The sequence below is a fragment of the Heliangelus exortis genome, chromosome 1 (assembly GCF_036169615.1).
Source record: "Heliangelus exortis chromosome 1, bHelExo1.hap1, whole genome shotgun sequence".
In the NCBI taxonomy this organism is placed as follows: Eukaryota; Metazoa; Chordata; class Aves; order Apodiformes; family Trochilidae; genus Heliangelus; species Heliangelus exortis.
In genome coordinates this window covers 2,998,230-3,020,891 of record NC_092422.1, presented here as the reverse complement: position 1 = coordinate 3,020,891, position 22,662 = coordinate 2,998,230, and the positions used below count along the sequence as shown (strand labels likewise).

General features: G+C 43.7%; 1 protein-coding gene and 1 long non-coding RNA gene across 5 annotated transcripts in view; one reads left to right on the top strand and one right to left on the bottom strand.

The window, feature by feature from the left end:
* LOC139806363 (uncharacterized) overlaps positions 1 to 22,662 on the bottom strand; it is a 281,537-nt gene that overhangs the window by 169,307 nt on the left and 89,568 nt on the right. The gene's annotated exons all lie outside the window — the stretch shown is intronic.
* On the top strand, positions 4,160 to 21,815 carry LRRC32 (leucine rich repeat containing 32). Of its 4 annotated transcripts, none has more exons than XM_071763249.1 (3): positions 4,160 to 4,266; positions 12,908 to 12,998; positions 18,088 to 21,815. In XM_071763249.1, the coding sequence occupies exons 2-3, from the start codon at positions 12,912 to 12,914 to the stop codon at positions 20,026 to 20,028; spliced, it is 2,028 nt and encodes a 675-aa protein (XP_071619350.1). In that variant the 5' UTR covers positions 4,160 to 4,266; positions 12,908 to 12,911; the 3' UTR covers positions 20,029 to 21,815. The 4 variants fall into 4 exon arrangements, with proteins under 4 accessions (XP_071619350.1, XP_071619096.1, XP_071619272.1 ...); XM_071763171.1 differs by lacking the exon at positions 4,160 to 4,266 and adding an exon at positions 4,477 to 4,563; XM_071763087.1 differs by lacking the exon at positions 4,160 to 4,266 and adding an exon at positions 8,757 to 9,227.

Genomic DNA, 22,662 nt, shown 5'->3' with positions numbered 1-22,662 from the left:
TTATGGTTAGTACCAGAGGGGACTAAGCCAGGCCTACTCCAGAGCAGCATCTTCCTCCAGGACAAAAAATGTCACAGAATTGTGGGCACAACTTCCTCCCAACCTCCTCACCACCAGCGTCAGCACCAGGGCAACTTAAAATCCCAACATGTAAATCAGGTAAAGCAGCATCAGAGTCCCAGTGACAAACTTCCCTGAACAGCAGCAGGAACAGAAAATGAGTGGCCAGAGCAAAGCTCTTGGCCTTCTTGTTCCTCCTGCATTTCTTGTAAAAGAGCAGTCTATAATCAGAGCTGGAGGAAATGAAGCATAAATATCAAACTCTGTTTAGTCTGGGGAAATATCATTTATAATTAGAGATGGGCATCCTGTTGACATGATGCAACCTATTTAAAGTGTGAGGTGAGCACATGGTCAAATTCTTATCTTTGGCAACTGATTAAAACCTGTCAGTTCATCTCTGACTGGATGGTTTCTTTTCTTTTTCTTAATCTTTTTTTTTTTTTTTTTTTTTAAAGTATGATTTCTGAAAAGCAACTGACCTAACGTCAACTCAAGATAATGATGCTTATACTGGCAGGACTGTCCTGGAGCATCTCAGGAGCTGGAAGTTTTGCTTTCTCTTTATTCTTGTCTCCACGCCAGCCCCACCAGCCAAGCCTGCTGGCCTCTCCCATGGAAGAGTGGGAATCTCATGAGACTTCAAGGGGTTGAGCCTTTGGCAGGATGTGGCTCAGGGTTGACCTTGTGTGACCAGCACTGACCTGCTGTGGACCTTTTTCTGAAGCAGGATCTACCACTTACTGCATCCTGCTGACCTAGTGTGGAGGTGTGCAGGATTTGTGCATAGCAGGTACCAGCAGATATCACTTCAGGTGATTGTAAGCAGTTTTGAAGGCATGATGCTACAAGTTTGCAGGGTGTGGTGTCCTTCCTGGAGTTCTCAGGTTCTTTCATGGGGTTTTCATGGATGCTGTCAGATAACAGAGCTCCTCAGAGTCAAGCACACTGTGGGCTCTCTCAGGGGTGTCCTACCCCACCAACCCAGCTTGTTGCCTACAAGATGGGTGTAGTTCTGGGGTTTTCTTCAGGGCCTGCACCAGGTCTGGCTTCTTCTGCTCCACTAAGTCCTCCTATGTGTCCTGGTTTGAGAGAACAAGGACAGCAAAAAATCGGCCTGGGACACACCACAGAATCCCAGAATCATTTGGGTTGGAAAGGATCTCTGAGATCATCAAGTCCAACCCTTGATCCATTCCCCCCGTGGTTCCCAGCCCATGGCACTCAGTGCCACATTAAGTCTCTTCTTCAAAACCTTCAGGGATAGAGAATCCATCCCCTCCCTGGGCAGCCCATTCCAATGCCTGAGCACGCTCTCTGGAAAGAATTCCTTCCTAATATCCAACCTAACCCTCCTCTGGCTGAGCTTAAGCCCGTGGCCTCTTGTCTTGCTGAGAGTTGTCTGGGAGAAGAGCCCACCCCCCCCCTGGCTCCAACCTCCTTTCAGGGAGTTGGAGAGAGTGATGAGGTCTCCCCTGAGCCTCCTCTTCTCCAGCCTCAACACCCCCAGCTCCCTCAGCCCTTCCTCACAGGATTTGTGCTGGATCCCTTCACAGCCTCCTTGATCTTCTCTGGACCTGCTCCAGCACCTCAATCTCCTTCCTGAACTCAGGCCCCCAAAACTGGACACCCCAGTCACCCCCAGCCATTCTCATCCTGTTGATGTGGAAGTTGCATCAGGGAGGAGATGATGGGTCAGGGGGCCCAAATGGACCATTCACAATATTCTTTCCTTGGGTGCCCAGGATAAAGTGACCCATCCTCAAACCAGGACACTTCACTACTGCAGCTTTGCATCTTGTCTCCACATCATTCAAGGTTCTCTGAAAGAAATGCAACGGTGAAACAATGACCTCAGGGCTGTGGAGAGACCTTTCAGAGATAGATATCTGAATGCTACTTACCTGGATGGAGGCAACTTGCTCTAGAAAAGGCACAGGGCTGTGTGGACCAAGGCACGGAGATATTTAGTGGGAGACGTGTAACTAAAGAAGCATCAGCACTTGAGTGTCACTAGGAATGATCCATAGGTTGACCCAAGTCTTCTCTGTGGCCCACACACCAGAAATGGAGGAATATCAATGGAGAAAGATCTGTGGGACTAATTCCTTCTTCCATACAAGTCTGAAATCTATTGCCAGGAGACTTCATATCATAGAATCATAGCATCACTTACTGTGATAGGCCATTTTCCTATTGGATAACCATGCACTACTTGGAAAATACAGTTGGATGCCTGTCTCTAAGCAGCAGGTCCTCAAATGTCCTCCAGGCTTGGCTGCTGTGACATCAAGCTGGCCATGGTGTTGGCCTGACATGGTGATAGGAGGGGATGCAACATGTCTTGGTGAACTCTCTTTGGGGGTCAGTCCTGACCAAATAAACCAGCATGGACTAAGAGACAAGTTTCAGTGTGGGTAGGAGGTGTGTGCATCAACACCTCACTGACAAGCTCATGCCAAACCAAACAGTGGTGCCCCAAAACAGAGGGATTGTGGAGAGCTCATTTAGGCATCACAAGGGTTGTCAGGGCCATCCAGATTTCAGACCACAATTTTACTCCTTGGCACTGCCCTGTATTCTTGGGATCACCCATGTGTGGTGGAAAAGCTACTCTGAGGACATCAATAAGGTTGGGGCACTGCCATAGAGAAGCAGTCTTCTCCCTAAGATCTGCTTCTGTTGTCAAGACAAGTCAATGGGAAATCTACTTGTTAAGACATTTGGACTTTAATTAATTTTTTAGGTGAGATTGAAAGGGGTTTGGAGCAACCAAGTCAAGTGGGAGGTGTCCCTGACCATGGCAGGGGGTTGGAACTAGATGACCTTTAAAGTCCTTTCCAACCCAAACCATTCTGTGATTCTATGAATATCTGTATGCAGCCATACACCTTTAATGAAAATTTACCCATTTTCATTAAGTTTATTACCCTGGTCCCACACTTCTTGCACCAACATGTGCAAAATGCATTTGCTACAATATTTAATGAACCACTCCAGATGTTTTCATCTTGAGTTTCCCTGTGTGCTGCAGGTCTGAAGTAACTCTGACCCACAGGAGCTGCTGGGCTATGGGAAATCAACAGGAACCTGTTGAGGAGAAGCAAAGCCTGGGAGCTGGAAAGTGTTTAGCAGAATCCACAAAGCTTCTTGGCACGTGGTGTGGTGGCACATGGCTTTTATCTGATTTTGATCTGCTGATCAAAATTAGTCAATAAAGTGGGACAGAACTGGTGTTGTGCAGGAGAAGGGAGTCAGCATCCTAGTTTTTTGGAGACATTTATTCCCCATCATTGCACATCATGGTGCAAAGTGGGGAAAGCACCTGATGCTGAAGCTGAACATCTCCTCTAAGGGGCAGATCACTCAGTGGAGGTGCTCCTCATGCACCTGGGTGGGAAGATAGGATGTTTGCAGGGGTCCTTGGTGACTATTTGTGCTTTACAGTGAGGTGGCCCAGAAAAGGCTGGGTCAAGAAGCCAAGATTCAGGTCCTAATGTACCCAGCCAGGAGTTGGCAAAACCCTGTCAGAGGTTTTTACTCCTGCAAACTGACACATGGAGCCAGTGGATACCTGCCCAGGCACTTTTCCTAAGCAGAAGATGACATGGACATCATGCAGGTCTCCCACAGATTTACACAAACTTCTGAAGTAAAAGAGAGTTTCACACCCAAAGAAAAGAAATAAAGCTCTTTCCCACTGCCCTTTTTAGAAGGCATTTATGTTATTACCCATTCAAGTGTTAAATTGAATTTATCCTTTTCCCCAAGGGTGCATTTGGCCATCACACTGCAGTGCCACAAAGCCACACCTGGGACACCAAACATGATGTGCTTGTCCTATCCCTCCATGCAGCCTTTCCTTACAGACCTCACCCTGCAAAAGTTGGAGTTTAGGGTTTGCAGCCACCTCCATCTCCCTCTAGTTTTCCCCCAGCCCTGGTGAGCATTGCCCCCGAGAAACTTCAGGTCCATGTGGCTGACAGCATCCGTGGGACAAGGAAGGAGAATTTCAGAGGCAAGCACGTGGCCCCTGAAGCCTGGGGAGGGGATTTTTTGTGGTATTCACAGACTGTTTCATGTGTCAATACGAGAGGAGTGTAATTACCAGCTGAGAAGCTGCAGGAAATAAGCCAAGGTTGAATGAACGAAATGGAAAATAAAGAGAAGAGCAGAGGACACACACATTTTAAAACTATTACAGAGGTATGTATTCACGTGCTCGGGGGAGCCTGGGAATATATAAGAGCTCATGACTGCGAAGGAATGAATTCAAGGACCAGTCTATGGGGAGCATTTTTTTTCCCTGTGACTTCAAACTTCTCTCGGAGCTCGCAGAGTTTTAGTCAGCTGGCATGCAACAGAGGTACGATTTCCCCAAGGAAACTCTTCCTCAGCTTGTGCTGGAAAGGCTGCTGGGAGAGTCCGGGAGACAGAAGGCTGCTAGCAGAGGCGAAACCTCCTCCTCCTCCTCCTCTTCCTCCTCCTCCAGCCCCAGAGCAGGTACGTGGAGACGCGTGCGGAGCCGGGAGCCGGCTGGAAAGTTGAGCTTTGAGACAGGGGCTCCAGTGACTTAGAGCTGCAGCCTTTGAAAAATAACACAGATGAGGAAGGTACTGTATAAATAAAACAGGCTGTGTTTATGGCTAGGCTGAGGAACTGCTTAAACACCCTGTGTAGATGGCTCTCTCCACACAGCTGTATATTTAATCCATCAGGGACTCGCATGCAGCGAGTTAGATCCTTTACGTTAAGGAGGCACCGGTTAGTTTGGAACGATCCAGCTCTCATCTGCCTGCTTTGCTAGGATTCTCTCTGCTTACAGTAAAAGAAGATGGGAGATGGTTTGGGTTTGTTTGGGCTTTTTTTCCTTTCTTCATAGGACTTTAGTCTATTTATGGTGTCACTGCATCACAGTGCTCTGAACCAGGAGTGCTGCAGAGCTCAGCACTGTGCGCCGGTGAAGCTCTCGGAGACTGAATCCTAATATAGCCTTGGGCAAATCCCACAGACCCCGGGCAGAACAGGCAAAATGCTGCTTATCTCATCTCTTACTATCAGTGCTGTCATTGAACTCTCTCTGCTGGAGCACGAGGTGTGAGGTGGCAGGGTTATTTTGCTGCTCTTAAGATCCCGACAGCCTGAATGTCACCTTGGGTGCGTGGTGACTTGCTGATAGTGCTTTGCTGCATCTGGACTGATTTCATGAGGAATGAATATTTAGGCAATATTTGGAAATGGGGAAGTTTAAGAAAATCCTACTTTACCAAAAAGTCACAAATAATTCTCTAAAGCCAAGCTGTTTTATTTTTTTATAAAAAGTACAAACATATTTCCTTTAAATAGAAGACAAAGTTTGGCTTTCCACAACAGTGGAAATTTGTTTGTCTTGTTTGTTTGTTTGTTTGTTTTTTAAGATGTAGTTATTTCAACTTTAAAATCATCTAACTATTCTGAAATGTTGAAATACTTCCATTTTCAATGGCAAAACCTCACCATCATTCATCTGGTTTTGAAGCAGATGGTTACAGCTCAGTGGCTGTGTCAGTGCTTGGCCTTTTACTCATGCAATGATGGATGGATTCAAGGGGGGGTATTGGTATCATGCAACTCAAATCTATCAGAAATATTTTTCCTCACTTCATTTTATCTCCTGTTAGATCATAAAAATTGAGTACACCCTTTCTCAAACACTGACTCCACTGTCAGCAAAAGAAAAATTGCTGAATTAAAAGGCAATTTTTCTCTCTTTCTGCTGCACTCAGATTAAAGCGGGTGAGAAAAGGTTCTGGTTTCGTTCCTGAATTTGAGTTTCTCCAGGAATTTCGTTCTCTGGCCAGAGCATTACATGTTCAAATAGTTTAATCTTCAAATGACAGTTTACATCAGTTTTTATTGATGAAAGTGTTTTCCTTTTCCCATCTACTGCTGTCCCTTCATATACCCCCTCTCACGAATCTCTAGACTGGTAGGTTTCATGCACTGGACATTAATTTCTTTTTTCTTTCCTGGAGAAAGGAGTAGAAAAAAAGGTGAATAAAATAAGACAACCATCTAAACTCTCTGTGTTTAATTCATTAGAAAGGGTAATTTTTGGAGGGGAAATGCTGCTGGCTGCACACCTGATAGAGCTGCATGTGGAGAGAGGACAGAGAGAGAGAAGGAAGGAAGGGAACAGGAGAAAATTCACATTTAAAGTCGTGTGGACTTGACACCAGACAGCCAGAAGTCTGCATCTACCCATGAGAGACCACGCACAGTGCAAGGATTTAAATGGACCAGGAGAAGCAGCTCCTGGAGATGCTGCAGGGCCTCAGGAGATGGACCTGTACCTCCTTCTCAAAGGCTGTAGATGAGGATAGCATGGGCTATTTTTTTTATTTTTTTTTTTTATAGGATTAATATTAATGTTTCATCCAACTCCCTGGTGGGATGAATCACCAGGGAGCTATTCATGTGGAAAGGGAGCAATACTTGTCCCACTCCTGCCCTTGGAGTTCAGATCCACTTTCTAAGGCAGGAGCTTGTTTGGTTTGCTTCTCTGGAGAGTTTGGTTCATGCAGCTTGACCCAGGACTCAACCCAAAAGCAGAGCCTTAGAAAGCAGCAGGGTTATGGATGGACAAACTCCAAAAGGTCTGGAGGTTCAAGACACATAATCATCAAGCCATGTTCTTGTTGATCTGAAACCCTTGGGAACCTGCAGCAAATTGTGGACTGGCTCATGAGAGCCAGTGGCTGGGATCTGCTTTTTCTTCATGCTCTGGGCCATGTTGGGAAGAGGGTTCAGGGGAGAGGAGAGGTTGGACAGGACCCCCCAGCTTTGGGTGATGTGGGGTGAAATCCAACTGATGCTGGCAAACACTGAGCAGGCAGCAAGTGCTGAGGAGGCCACAGGAAAATCAGGGAGGGCCTGAATTCACAGGGTCACACATGCAAAGCCTTTGGCATCACTGGGAAGGGACAGCCCTTGCAATTTTTGTGCAGATGGGCAAAAGAGTTTGATTCTCCAATATGTATGATGGAGGTGACCTCATCTGTCCAGTGGGGACAACCCTTGCTCTGCAGATGTGGCTTCCAAGCACATAAGATGCTCATGTTCCAAAAAAACCTCCAAGGTGTAAACTGCTGGGTAGCCCAAAACACAAAAATATTGACAATGGGAAGTCAGCCAAACGCTTCAGGGTCTTGGAAAATATTTGCTGTCAGATCCCCTTTAGGAAAGGGCAAAGATAGTAAGGGCTGATCTTTCTTTCTCAGTGTGATTGGTGTCCTCTAAAGTTGTGGTTTTAATGAAGCAATGTCCTGAGCAGCAGAATCAGTGCGTGCCCTTCCCTCCTGCTTTGGAATTTGTTTCTGTCCAGGTTCTTCTTCACAGTTCAGCTGGCACAGCTTGAGGAACAGAGCTTTTTAAAAAGCACGACCAACAAAAACCTTGCTATTTTTTCCCCTGCAAATCCAGACTTCCCACAGTGCTCTGGGCATCCAGGTGGGGAAAAATGGGAAGCTGCAGTCATCCAGGGTGCTCATTAGTCTTCATTACAAACATGATAATTTGTATTCTATATCCAAATCAAATAAAAATATCCTCTCTAAAAAAATTTTTAAAGTATTTTTCTCGTCTTGAAGACCTCAGATTTTTGAGGTTTTCTTTGTGAAACTTGTGTTGCAAGTGTTATTGCACACTGCTGACAATGCAAACTCTACACCCAGAGCATCCCAAAAAGGCATTTAAATCTCTGGACACCACAGAGCTTCCCAAGTTTTTCCCTGATTTTCCTGCTCACCCCAGAGGATTGCAAAAGGGGAGCTTGTGTCTAGAGGGTGTGACAAAGGGATCAAGTGAATAAAAGAGTTGCAGCCAGCTCTGACCAAGACACTATGATGGGACAGTGATGGGAGAAGGTGATTAAAACTAATCTGATGATAGCCCAGGTAAGGTGAACTTGGTTGAGTCAATCTCCACAGCTGGTTTTTGTCGTGAGAACTAAACGTGGATTTTTCTGCCCATTACACCTATTCATGCCTCACCTGTCCACATTTCAGGGTTAATTGCAAAGCAAACGAGGTGCTAAAAGCCCAGCTCTTTGGTTTTTGGTTTTTTTTATTTCAACCATGGGAAAAGTTCGTTGAAACAGTTCCGAGGTTAAGAGACAACAAAGGGGAAGTCTATATAAAGGCAGGTTTTCCAGAAGCAGGTTTAACTAGCAAAAGGAAGCAAGGAAACCAGCAATTAGACAGCTGCTCCAGCCCTAGAGGGCAGCACAAAATAATAAATAAAAAGCTGAAACCATCTTCTGCACCCCTTCTGCAAGGGGAATTTTTCCCAGCAGGTTTGGTAGGTTCAGCACTACGTACTCAGTGCCAAAAATCCAGCAGCTCATCCTTCTGCCCTCGTTCTCCCTAATTCCTGCCTTGTGCCATGAAAACCCATCAAGTCTGATGCCTTGAAGCTGTCACCAGCTTCACCCCAGTCCCACCAGCAGACTCCTCTCATGCTCTGATCAGTGGGACCACCACCAAGAGAAAAAGTTCTTCCTTTCAGGACAGGTTCCCAGATTCTGGGCTTTTTTATATAAATCTCAACAGTGAATTTGAAACCTTTACTCCTCAAGTGCTGTTTTCTTAATGATGCAGGGAATGATTTAGGCACAGGCTGCAACTCATTGGGGAATGTAACTCACGGACACAAAACCCTAAAGTAAACACTGATCTGCACCACGCACGCAGCTGAACAGTGGCATTGGCAACCAGAAGTCACTTCTTCCCCTGAGCAAACCCCTGGCCCCATCCTGAGAGTTTCTTTGGCAAAAATCCCCCTTGTTTCTCAACCCCCCCTCCAAGCAAAGGCTTCAGGATGTCACACAGTAGCTGACTCCAGCCGGAGCACAGCGGTGGTTTGGACCCAGGCAGAGCCCGGAGAGGAGTTTGGAGAAAGAGGAGCAAGATAATTTAAAGCAGACATTGTCCCATATGAGGTTTTTTTGCCTGAAAATGCCTTCGTTATGAAGTTACGGGGGAGCCTCTCGGAGCCTCGGAATGGGGGAAGGTGAAGCTGAAGTCAAAAATCTCATCGGTCCCAGGAGTGAGGTGGTTTGGAAGGGCTGGATATGCTTTTTAAAGACATGATAAACCACCTTTGGGGAGGCAAGAAACCCTTCAGACAAGGTAAATGTGAAATAATGCTCACTCCTTTTAACCCCAAAGGCTCTGATTTAGCAGCGGAGAGTCCTGTGTGAAAAAAGGATTCGACCCTGGGGAGTTTGGTTTGTGGTTGGTGTTTCTTTTTTTTTTTTCTTTTTGCTTTTTTTTTTTTTTTTTTTTGTAATCTTTTGTATTTAACCTCTCTTTGGCACGGGATGACGTCTCTGTTAATTGCCTAAGAAGTAACAAAAATTGCCTTTGGGGGAAATTTGGAAGGTGCTGCTGTTCTTAGCTACAAGCAACTACTTTGAAGTGGTTTCAGGGTTAATGGTGTAACAAAGGGGGAGGCAAATATTGTTCTGGAGTGGGATCTGGGCACATTTGCTTTAAACCCTGATTCTCTCACAGTTTCAAATGTGTCTTGGAATCACTGCTCTTCTCTGCCTTTGTCCTCCCATCTCTTAAGTGGCTGTGCTGACGTGGTGTGGGTACCATGCTTTTTCTAGATGCTAAATTATTTGACCCACTTAAGACTCCTTGGGGGTGTTACTCACTGGAATCATCTGTATATTTTATAGGGGGATGGGTAATTTGGAAGTACCACGATGGAAAGGTGTGGCACTGATTGGAGTTCAGAGCTCAGTTCAGCTCTGAGTTGTGCTGGGATTTTTTCATCACAAACTGGCACTGAGCACAAAGCTGCTCCTACTCTGGGAAAATAATAAAAGCTCCTTCTGTCTGAGTTGCTGCTACTGCTCTGCTTGCAGGATGTTTTCATAGGTTCTGTTTAGAGATATCAGTGCCAGTGCCAGCAGGAAGGGGACAGTGGTGATGCCCTCCAGGTCCATGGAGGTCCAGTGAGCCCTGAGCTCTGCTCTGGGACAGGGTGGTGATGGTGAGCATCTGAGAACAGCCCAGAGGGCAAAGAGGAGGAGGAGGAGGATGAAGTCCTGTGTCACTTCTGTGTGTTGCTGAGGAGCTAAAGGTTGTCCAGAGAAAAAACAGGCAGGGAAAAGCTCCTCAGCTGGACTAAAAATCTCCTGGGAAAGGGAATTTCCAGGAGCAAGGAGGTTGTGCTGTACCATTAGGAGTGGATCACCCTCCTCTGGATGGAGTCCATGGGGTCTCAAGAGACCACCACATCCTAGTGCTTCAGGGTGCAACAACCACCTTGGAAGCACCTTGAGGGACATCATCCTTGCTTGCTACAGAGCTGTTTACACAGCAAGCCAATCAATCAGATTTTTTTGTGTTCAAATACATCTATTTCCCAATTGCTTTATAAAATTACAACTTAGGGCATTTCACAGCATGTTCTGACCCTGGATTTTGTCAGGTTTATCATTAATGAAGTAAACATTTATAAATTTATATTTAAATATAAATGAAGTGAATGAAGTGAACGTTTATAAAAAAATAACATTTTTTTAGCAGTGAGAGCAGAGCACATGGGATGCATGCTGTCCATCAGGGTGTTGCCTTGCTGTGGGTAATAACCATGGAGATCCCCTCAGCTTAATTCATTGGATTTAAAGAGAAACTATTTCCATTTGATGGAAAGTCTTTTCCATCAAAAGTAAAGCCTTGTCATCATCTGTAGGTTTGTTTTTTCTCTCAATTACAGCAAACTAACATCCAAGCAAGAAAACTCATTTTCTCCTCCTAAGAGGAGGCACCCAGTTGCCAGATGAATGTGGAACAGAGGGGGAATGATAGAGAGGTGAGGATGCCATACACAATTCCTCCTTTTAGAGGACATTTTTTGCTTTCTCTGTAAAATTCTGTGAAAGGGATCACAGAAATCACAGTATTAGGGACTGGGAGGGACCTCAAGAGATCACTGAGTCCAATCCCCTGGCCAGAGCAGGATCATAGAATAATTACCTTTGGTCTTGTTTTAGAGTTGGGGAACACATTTCTGATCCTGCCACAGAGATAAAATCCAAGCTCATTCAGCTTGGGGTCTCAGGTCATCATCCATCAGTTTTCCTGAACTGGAAGGAATGTGCAATCAGAAAACAGAGCAGATGTGGTCTAAACCCCCCCAGTTTGCTTCTTCCTCATTCATAACCATTCTCTGGTTGGGAAGTGGAGAGATGGGCAGGTTCTTGTAGTGAATCTGGTTGATCAATTGCTCTGTTGACCAGTTACAGTTGTTGCTTGGAAGAGTGACCATCAGCTGCATCCCTCAAACTGGGACTAAGCAGAGGGACCTTCACCAACTGGAATGTTCCTCTCTCTTTTGTTTCCAGCCTTGATGCTGGGATTTGGTGACACATGTGCATGGGGTCGGCCTGCAGCTGGAGCTTGCCAGATGCAAGTTTGCTCCTGGAAAGACCTAAGAGAAGTGGTTCAAGTCCTGCTGCTTGGCTTCCAGGTGGGAGCTGGCATGTGTCAGCTCAGACCTGTCTGCAAGAAGCCATACAAATACAGACAGGTCCTGCATGCTTGCAACAGGGGCTGCCATAAAAAAGTGACCCCTGGAAATTGTGTCAGTAGTGACCACAGCCAGAGACCACATTAGTGTCCACCTTGAAACAAAACATCTGAAAAGATAAATACTCTGCCTTGGTTTCTCTTGGATTTTTTCCCATTGCCCAGTGTCCAGCCTCACACTGCTGTTTGCTCCTTTTGTAGTTATTTCTGTGCTCCTTTCTGGAGTGTTTTTCAAGCAGTTAAGCTCTTCCTTCTTTTACATAAATCCATTCCACTTTATTACTGCCTCTTGGTAAGCCTTCTGCTTTCAGAAGTATTTAAGAGCCTGCCCATATCTAGGATGTGTAAAATGGAAAACTAATATTTAGACACCAAGTTTGAGTCCATTCTTTACAGCTGTTTATATGAACAAATCTGGATGAGTGTGTAAAAGCTCTTTGACATTCTGGATGAGAGGAGAGGAAAATGTTGTGGATGGAAATGGAAAGTGTTCCCAAAGCTTGTTGTTTCTGAGTGGCACCCCTTCACTTTGCTCAGAACTTGGCACCCCAAAACTCCAACCCAGATGAAAGAACCTGAGCTGCCTCTGTGAGAAGAGTGAAGGTAGCTTGGTCTTCAGTGGTTTTTTTTCTCCATGATGCCAAATGCACTGCCCAGCTTCAGCATCTGGAATTCATGGGGTGGCCTGGGTGGAAACTGAAATCCTATGGGATCCTATGGGGCATCCTATGAACTGCCTTGGACTCTCCTTTCATGTCCTCATATAAATCTTGTGGTTTTGTGATTCTATGATTTCTCATTTCAGGACAAGTGGAAATGGACTCAAGTTGTGCCAGGGGGAGTTTAGATTGGATGTTAGAAGAAACTTATTCAGTGGTGGTGGTTTTAAATCTGGATTGGGCTGCCAAGGGAGGTGGTTCAGTCATCATCCTTGGAGGTGTGTAAATGATGTGTAGAGGTGGTGCTTAAGGACATGGACTTGGTAGAGTTAAGTTAATGTTTGGTAGAATTAGGTTGTGGTTGGACTTGAGGATCTTGAAGGTCTTTTCCAACTACAATTATTCAGTGGTTCTGTGTGATTTTCCCAGCAGGCTCAAAAGGATACAAAGGTAATAAGCAGGTCATAAGTGCTGTAGGTTCAGAGATGAGTTAATTTCTTGCACTCCATGTCTCTTTCTCCATGTTTGACAATGTCCTGGTGCCAGTTTTTGCTTGTGTTGAGTCCCGTGCCACATTTGAAATATAACCATAATTCCTTATTCCTGCAGAACCATGAAACTCTACATCATCTTCCTCCTGGCAGTGGTCAACAGAAGCACCTCCAACAATCAGCCCACAGCAGGGATGGCCTGTGAAATGGTAAGGTTGTCTCTTTGCTGGGAGATCCTTGGAGATCCTGGAGGAGGTTGGGACTTCTTTGTCATAGAACTGCACAAATAGCTTTGGGGCTGCAAACAGAACCAACCTCCAAGGGTCAGGTCAGAGGTGGGGGTTGCTGGGTCAGTGGATGCTCTCCAGGTTGTTCTTGGGCTATGTCCTTGCTGTACTGACAGCACATGAAAAGGGAAAAAAAAAAAAAAAAAAAAAAAAGCGCCATTATCTCCATTTTTTATTAAGGGGAAACTGGCTGAAAATATTTTGTCCTGATTTCCCCAAGACCATACAAGGATTCTGTGGCTGAGACAGTGAGAGAACTTAGACCTAAAATCTACTCTTTTGTATCAAGCCTGAGGTTTTGTGCTTAAAATAGAACCTCTTCTGTGAAATTCATCTCTACCAGCCCTTTTGTAATAACAAAGCCTGACCTCCTCTGCTCTGACACAGCATTGCTGCCAGAGAACTTGTACCTGACTTCTGCTGGAGGTAAAAAAAGTGACAAAACTTCTCTCTCCATTACAAAATTTGCTCCTAGAACTTTTGCAGGTACCTGGTACAATGTTATAAATGTTCTTCACAGCTGAACTTTTCCCTTTCCCTATCCAAGTGCTTCTGATGGTAACAGGCCATTTAAAAATACTTATATTTTTCCTTTTTTTTTTTTTTTTTTTAAACATTGAAGTAGCTCAGCAGAAATCCTCAAGAATTTCCAAAATAGGGAAAAAAATAATTTGCTAGCTGTACACATCTCCCTAATGGGACTCATTCCATTCCTGCCCACCCTATCGTAGTGCTGCACTTCCTGAATTCCAGAGAAATTAAGACCTTGTATATATATAAAAAGACCTTGGGAAGGTGACTGGGTAACTCAAATCATTGGCTGGAGAGGGAAGACTGATGAAATCACTGTAAATATGACAGCTTGGGTCCCATGTATCATGGTCATGTGAAGGTTGGGAGAGACATGAAATCCAAGCAGATTTATCCCGGGCCATGTCCTGATGGGCTGAGAAATAAACACAAGCTTCTTTCTACCACTCCACTGTAAATTGCTTTCATCAAGCCAAAAAGCCAAGGTTCTATGCCATGAGGCTGGGATAAATTCATCCCCAACAGTAAACACACAGCAGACAAGGGCTGGGAGGTTCAGCTGGTATAAATTAACAGCTCAGCATCACTGATGTTGCCTCCCTGTGCTGGGCATTTGGTCCAATGGAAGGAAGGAAGTGGAAATCCAAGGACAGTTAAAAAAAGAGGGAGCTACTGGATTAATTGATGAGTCCTGCTTATTTTCCATCTCAGCCTTGCTGTTTTACACCATCAGACTTTTCATAAGGGTGTCCAGTGATAGGACAAAGGGAAATGGTTTTAAACTGAAGGTGAAAAGGTTTAGACTGGATATTAAGAAGTCTTTCAGTATGAGGGTGGGGAGATACTGGCACAGACTGCCCAGAGGAGCTGTGGATTCCCCCTCCCTGGAAGTATTCAAGGTCAGGTTGGATGAGCAACCATGTCTGGATAAGAAGTTGGAGTAAATGATGTCTGAGGTCCCTTCCAAATTCCCTTGGAATTCACCTTTGAAAGAGTGAAGGCTCAGGAATAGAAACTTTCATTCCAGATCTCGTGGAAGAGCCATGAGTCAGAAAGCTGTGTCCCTCTCTGACTCACCTCTGGTGTTCCTGTCATTGAATCAAAGCCTTGGGAAGAGGTTTAGGAAGTGAGCAGTCCCTACAGGAGCCCTGACACAGGACTAAGCTGCACTGATTATGCAAATTTCTGAGCTTCTGCCCATTTGAGGGACAGCAAAGCAAACCTTGAATGTCAGGAGGTTCTTCTTACCTCATACTGATAACCAAGGAGAGGGATTTCCACTGGTTCATCTTTTACCTCCCAAAGAGAGATGCTGCTTCTACTGACTCATGTTAATTGGGAAAGGAAGAGCTTCTTAACATAGATGGGAAGGGTTTTTAGCAAATTATACCTTACCTTGCAGGGAGGTCATGCAAAACACATTAAAATCTGGTTATCAGAGGTCAGCTGATATGTGGTATCTGGGCAAACTGCTAAGATTTTGGTGTGTATCTGAGCCTCCTCCTGGACTTCTAGAGAACAGTTGTGAACATTGTGCAAGCACAAGTCAGCACCAAGTGGCTCCATCCCAAATTCTTTAGGTCAAATATTTGTGAGCTGATACAGAACACAAGATCAGGCTTGGAGCTTTGTTTATAGGGTTCTTACTAAGGTGGGTGACAGCTTCCATCTGGTGATGAACTGGAGTCAGAATCCAAATGATTCTCAATTTAGGAGCTGTTGGATCACTTTTTCTCCAACACCTGAATGAGACCAGACAACAAAATGACCAAAAGCTCCTCACCCTGCACTTCTTGTCAATGGACTTCAAGCAAAGAAGTTGCAGCATTGGCAGAGATGATGAAGTTGGAACATGAGACTGGCAAAAAAACTGTTTTCCAGCCTTAGGCTACCAACCCAGTGGGGTGGGAGGAGGAGAGATAGACACAAACAGATGCTGTTTGCTCTGTCCCACTGAGACATGCTTCATCTCTTCTCCTAGCACTGATGAGAATGAAATTCATGTGGTTTGAGCCTTGGGGGAGAAAAGATGGTGCAGAACAGACTAGATAAGAAATTCAGAGAGGATCAAAATATGTCAGTGAAAAGGAATGTTTAAAAAAAAAAAACATATGGGAGAGAAAATGTTATAGGAACAAATGGCAGACAGTGGGAGGCATAGATTTTATCAGTCCCTTTAAACATTGGGAGTGTTCACTGGGTGTAGATTAAAGGTCCAATCCTGCAGGATACATGGTGAACTGGGGCTGACCTCTCCTGCACTGGTTTCAGTGGAAACCAGCTGACTGGTGCCAATGGGAGCTGGATCAGAACTTTGCTGCCATGCCCAGAAGGAGCTGAGGGTGCTCAGCACTTTTTGAGATCTGGCTCCAAGTGTGGGAAGAAAGCTGGCATCTGCCTCAGCCTGCAAAGAGGCTGCTGCTGCTTTTTCACTTTGGATTTTTTGCATCTTTCTGGCTTCTCCCTCTTCCACAAAATGAAGAGACTCCCTGCTCCACTTCTGAGTGTCAAACCTAAGCCCAGCTCTGTGCACATTTTAGCTCAAAATGAGCAACTCCACAGTGGCTTCACAGGAAAGAAATAATGTCAAGAAGAAGCTAGAAAATGCCAAATTCCAAATTCCCTTTTTTTCTTTTTTTTTTTTTTTGGTTTTTTTTTTTGTTATTGTTTTTAATGTATGGCTGTGATTTCGAGGGGGGAAATAAAATAGGGGATTCAGGCTTTAACAGACCACTTACTTGGGATCTTTGGAAAAGAAGTCTCATGGGAAGGACTGCAGAGCAGCCTGTGTCTAGATGGAGTTTGGATGAGCACTTGGACTTCTCTGGCACATTTTTGTGCTGTCTCCAAAATTCACAAGATGCAAAAGAGATTCACAAAACGCTGACTATTGCCCCACTTCTCCTAAACAGACCCATCACTTCATTCACCTAAAGGCTCACATGAAACACTTATTTTTTAATGCTTTTTATGCTTTTTACTTTTAATGTTTCTTTGATGTCTGAAAAGCATTGCATCATGGAATCTGGATTCTGCTTCTCCCCAGAAGTTAGGGTTCAACATATTTTTTCTTCTTTTTTTTTTTTTTTTTTTTTTTTTTTTTTTTTTTTTCTGATCTCTCTACAAACACTCCACGACCCAGTCACCCAAATACATTCATAACAAGAGTTTTCCTCCAGTTAATTAAATGCTGCTTAAGCCTTTCACATTCCACTTCCTCCCGTTGCTGTATATTCTCCTTAAGAACAAAAACAACAGCTTGATATTTATGCAGAGGTGATCATGCTCATATTTCCAATGTTCCTTACAAACAAGACCTCCAAATTTTGCTCTGGACACAGACTCAATCCTAGCTGCAGTTGAGCAGAAATGCATCTAGAAGATTAATTTGACTTTGACACTTTTTTTTTTTTTTCTCTACCTTGCTGCTGATAACTGACTGAAAAGGCATGACCCACACTAGGCCTCACTGCTTTTTTCCTCTTAAAAGCTGGATTTACATGAGTTTTCTTTACCATGTTGTATCATTGGTGTCTTGTATGGGCAGGAGGCAAAGATGAAGGGAAATGTTGCCTTAAGAGAAGGATAAATACAGATGGTAAAAGCAGGAGGAGTTTGGAGGTTTGAATCAGAAGTGCTTCAGCAGTTGAAAACCCATTTGGTTAAAGATGTATTGCTTAATTAAGCCATGGCTTAATATATTATATAGATCAAATATACATGTGACTAAGGAGAGAGGTGGATTTTGTGCCATAGGATCCTTATACCTCCCTCCATATCCTTGCTTTGGGACATAGGCCATCAACAGACTGGAGCTCTTTTAAGAACTGCTTACTATTGCAAGTAGGGTTTGCAGAATCTAATTCAGTGACCAAGCTGAGAAAATTAAACAGCAGGAAAAAATGGGAGGAAACAGTGCCTGATTGCAATGGAAAGAGCAAAACTCCACCTGAAGAATGGTAAAATTAGTCTGAAAGGTGCAAAAAGAACATTCAGTAGGCATCACATGCAGATAAAGCTCCAGATTTAGCTTAGATCTTAGGAAGAAATTCTTCCCTATCATCTTGGTGAGACAGCACCTAGGTTGGCCCAGGATGCCCAGAGAAGCTGTGGCTGCCCCATCCCTGGAAGTGTTGAAGGTCAGGTTGGATGAGGCTGGCAGTAACCTGGTGAGCCTGTGCATGGCAGGGGGGTTGGAACTAGATGAGCTTTAATGTCTCTTCCAACCCAAACCATTCTATAATTCTGTGATTGTATTTTGCAAGCCATAAATGTCTTTAAAATGAAATGAGTGCTGTTAACTGCAAAGAAGCATGAGGATGGTTGTCCTTGTTGCCTGAATATTTAGATAAAAGAGTGTGGTCAGTGTTTCAGCAGAATGATCTGCCTGGATGCTGAATGTTATTTTCTTTACATTTCATGCAAAGATGTTTTTCACCTTGCGATATGACAACCTCTTTTCTCTCTTTTTTTGGGGCAGGAAAATTCTCAGGCATTTTGCCACAACAAAGACCTTCACCAAATCCCTCGTGAGCTCCATCCGAACGTAAACAAATTAGATCTGTCTGGAAATGTGATACAAAGCATCCCTGAAATGCCATTATCATTTTACACTTCCCTCCAGTGCCTGGATTTAAGTTCTAACCAGATCAGCTTCATCGCTCCTGGAGTCTTTGCACACATGACGAGGTTGCTGGAAATAAATTTAGCCAATAATCACCTATATGAACTTGCTCAGAATGGGACAGAGGGGCTTGGACTTCTACCCAAGGTGGAAATACTGGACTTGTCCCACAACAGTCTGTACAATGGGATGGCTGAGTATTTCATTAAACAAGCTCCATCCCTACGGTATCTTTCCTTGGCAGACAACAGTATTATAATGATATCACACCAGATGTTTCAGGGATCTCCCAGTCTTGTGGAGATAGATCTTCAGAGTAATATCATCATGGAAATAGAAGAAGGTGCTTTTGAGACTCTAGTGAACCTTTCCAAACTCAACCTCTCCATGAATTCGATTACTTGCATCTCTGATTTCAACCTCAGGCAGCTGGAGATACTTGACCTTAGCAGGAATAGCATTGAGTCCTTCCACACTGCAAAGTCAGAGGATGAATATAGTTTAAGATGTTTGGATCTGAGTGAAAACAAACTACTTCACTTCCCAGTCTTCCCCCAGGTAAATAAACTGGTAACTCTAAATCTGTCAAAGAATCTAATCCAGCTCACTGCTGAATCCCCTCATAATAAGATGGACTACATGGAAAACGAATGGCTGGATGCTCCTTTCCATCTTCTTGACCAGAAGCAAACTAGGAACAAAAGTTCTCTTTATTTATCCCATCTTATGTATTTAGACTTAAGTTATAATGAAATCAAATCCATTCCAGACGAGTTCTTTGAATCCATGTTGTCCCTTCACACCCTTAACCTCAGTAAAAACTGTCTTCAGGCATTTTCAGTGTCTTATGACAGCTCACTGATCTCTTTAACTGTCCTTGACTTGAGCTCCAATGCTTTGCAGAGCCTTCTCCTGGATGCTGGCACGCTGTCGAATTTGAAGGAGCTCCATATTCAAAACAACCACCTTCAGACCCTGCCATTTGATATTTTCTCCAGCCTTCCTACCCTCAGGTTGCTTCATCTACAGAGCAATAACATCAGCCTTTGCAGTATGTACTCAGGATTAGCCAAGCAAAGACTTGCTGGAGAGGAAAGTGGTTGTGTGTCTTTTGTGGATTCTCCTGCTCTTCAGTACTTGGACCTGGCAGACAACATGCTGACCCTCCTACCAGCATACACTTTCTACAAGACTTCTCTGGTTGTCTTGGATCTCTCCCTGAACCCTGGGTTGCAAATAGAAGTGAAAGCATTATCAGGACTGGAAAAGTCTCTGGAATATTTGTATTTACATGGCAATAGCCTGGTAGATTTAAATATTGACTTGCCTTGTTTTAGTCACCTTAAACATTTAAACCTCTCGGAAAATCAGCTCAACTGGCTGCCCAAGTGGGGTAGTGATTCCCCACTGGAAGTTCTGGACCTAAGGAACAATAGGTTTAGTACATTACAGAACAGCAATATTTTAGCACTAGAAAATTCCCTTAAAAACTTGTATCTCACTGGGAACCCACTCGACTGCTGTGGAAACATCTGGCTCTCATCAATGATCCAGAACAAAAATGTCCAGATCCCTAACGTAGAGCACTTAACATGCCAGAACACTCAGAATTTTGGGTATCAGGAGGAGATGCACATTGGGAACATTCGACCAGAAGACTGTGAAAAAGAGGATCTGAAGAAAATCAACTTCCTTATTATATTAACATTTGTGTTGGTTTTATCTGTGATCATCGTTGGTGTGGGTTCATTTTTTTGCTTCCGCAGGCAAAACTTCAGCCATCAGTTTAAAGCATAGGAACACAAAATGCCTTGAAAACTGAAGAAATCAGGTGCTACACTGCCAGTGTGTAGAAATGAAGGGTAAAATTCTCATCTTTGATTTTTAACTGTGGACTTGAAGATGGTTTTGAAGTCCCCCTGAACTGCACCCCTTCCAGTGCTCTGGGTTGCAGGGATAATTTCCCATATTTTTGCACTTGCTTTATTCACAAGCAGATCTTCTGAAAAAATGTTTAAACAGTGGTGGAAGAGGCTTCTGTAAAGCCCTGCTGTTGTTTTGAGGATGTGTAATTTAAACCAGATCCACCCCCTGAAAAAAAAAAAAAAAAAGAAAAAAAAAAGAAAAGCCCTCCAAGAGCCTGAGACTTTTCACTAAGCTTAGAGATACTTCATGCAAAATGAGTATTGCAACTGAATTATGGTTTTATGGCAGTCACTGATGACATCAACTGAGTAGGAAAGCCCTTCTCAAAGTTCTGTACCTCCGTGAGGTATTTTGCTTTGAGCTGGTTTTGCTTTTTCCTGTCTGGTTAGAAATAACAGAAATAATTAGAAATGATTCCTAACCCATTTTAACCTTAAAGCGTAGTAGCCAATTCCAGGGTGGACCAATAAATGCTCTTTCAAGCCAAGTTGATTGTAAATCTCCCACAAGTTCCAAAACAAGGAGATTTTAGCTAGAAACTGAAATCACAGCTCATGTTGGTTGTGCTCATGGCTGCCATCAAGAAAATCCATGAGAACCAAAGACCTTGGTGGTAGGAACTTCTTTGGATACCTCCCTTTGTTTTTAATATTTTGTTCCAGCCACTGGAGAAAGACATGAGAGGTAGATGAAGTTAATTTTTCTTGGCACTTAATACCCAAGAGGGATGTGAGAAAAAATCTCAGGCATGAAACAGCTGCACTGTGTTACCCCAGCTCTCAGAAGGCCACAGGTCCACAGTTCAACTCAAAGAGGAGAAATTTGCTCCTCACGTGCAATACATATTTAACTGGGTTTAATGTGAAGAAATTCCTCTCTGAGGTGAAGGCTTTCTAAAAGAAAAACCTTGGAGAATGAATTTCAACCAGCTACCATTGGACTGAAATGTTGATGTTTCTAAGGGAAACTGTTGGGAACTCACTGCAACTGGTCACTTTTTAAAGGTCACTGAAGGCTAGACAGGAAAAAAAGTGTTTTAAAGATACTGGTGTGAAACAATACACAGGGAACCTAGTCCTGGGCTACTATTCAGATCAGATGTTCACTTTCTCTCCCCCAAAAAATATATTAGGATCTAGAGGACTGGCTGTAAGAAAAGTTATATAGATTCTCATTGAGTGATGGGCTTAACATGGCCAACTGGCACTGGCATAAGTTGTGTCCTATACTTTGACAGCATTTTCACCCTTTTGGAGTGAAGTTCACCAACAGTGGGAGCCTGACCTACCAACGGGGTTCAATGGCTTTAAAATGAACTATATCAGGTTTTCTGTTAATGCCAGGAATTGTACATTGAGGCATGTCAGAGAAACAGCAATCAAACCAAAACCTGCCCAGGTAAATAACTCAAATTGCTGCTCTGTTTCTGTTTCTTACAGCTAGTGAATGTCAAAATTAACACACTACAAAAAAAAAAAAAAAAAAAAAAAAAAAAAAAAAAAAAGGGTTTAATTCTATTTTTAAAGCAGTTATGTAAGAAACTGGCTGGTAGTTTTTGTTGTGGAATTTTGTACAATAAAAACACCTTCGACTTTTGTAAAAAGCACAGGGTTGTGAATATATTAAAGCACCAGCTTGGAATGCTTCACAGATGCAAAGCTATGTCTTCCTATTTTTCTGTGGTGTTCAGACTCCACAGACCTTTCCCTTCTGCTCCTGAAGCAGCTCCATATCTTAGAGAACAAGGAGATCAAGTGAAGATGTAGGGAAGCATTTGCCCAAACCAGCAGCAACAGAGCTCAACATAACACCTCCAAAAGCCAACACTACCCATTGGCTCAAGTTCTTATACTTGTAGGAGAAATTTAGCACAAGAAGCAAACCCAGGGGTTACTTGGGAGCCTGATGCTGAAGTCTGTGAGTTTTTTCCTTGGTGTGAAGCTCCAGCTATTTAACCACACGCTGTGTTCATGCCTTTTGTGTGGAGCACACAAGATTAAATCTCCTTCTGAGAGCCAGCTCTAGCTTGGCTGCTCTGGCTGGAATTAGTTAATAACCTGATGACAGAGCCAAACCCATTTAATTAACAGTTTTAACACTTCTTTTGTTTGGCTCTACCGAAAGGAAGTGCTTGTTATTTCTAAACATCTGGGACTAATTAGACTTCCATTGACTTCCCTGGGAGCAGAAACAGCTTTCTGGAGGAATAAGCCTTAGCATGGCTCATTTGGATTTCTCTTTTAGCAGCACAAGCAACCAAGAAGTGACATGAGCCATCTCCAGCCAGTTCTGTCATTTCAAATGAGATGGGGAGCATAAAGGAAAGAAAATATGAGCAAAAAAGAAAAGACAGGGGAAATGGAGAGAAAAGGGAGCTCTGTGTCCTATTATTCTTTAAAATAGAGGTACACAGTTGACAGCCCTAACTCTTGCCTCCCCTGGCTGCTTCTGTGCCTGCAAGAAGCCAAAATGTCAAAATACCTGACCCAGCATCAAATGTAGCCA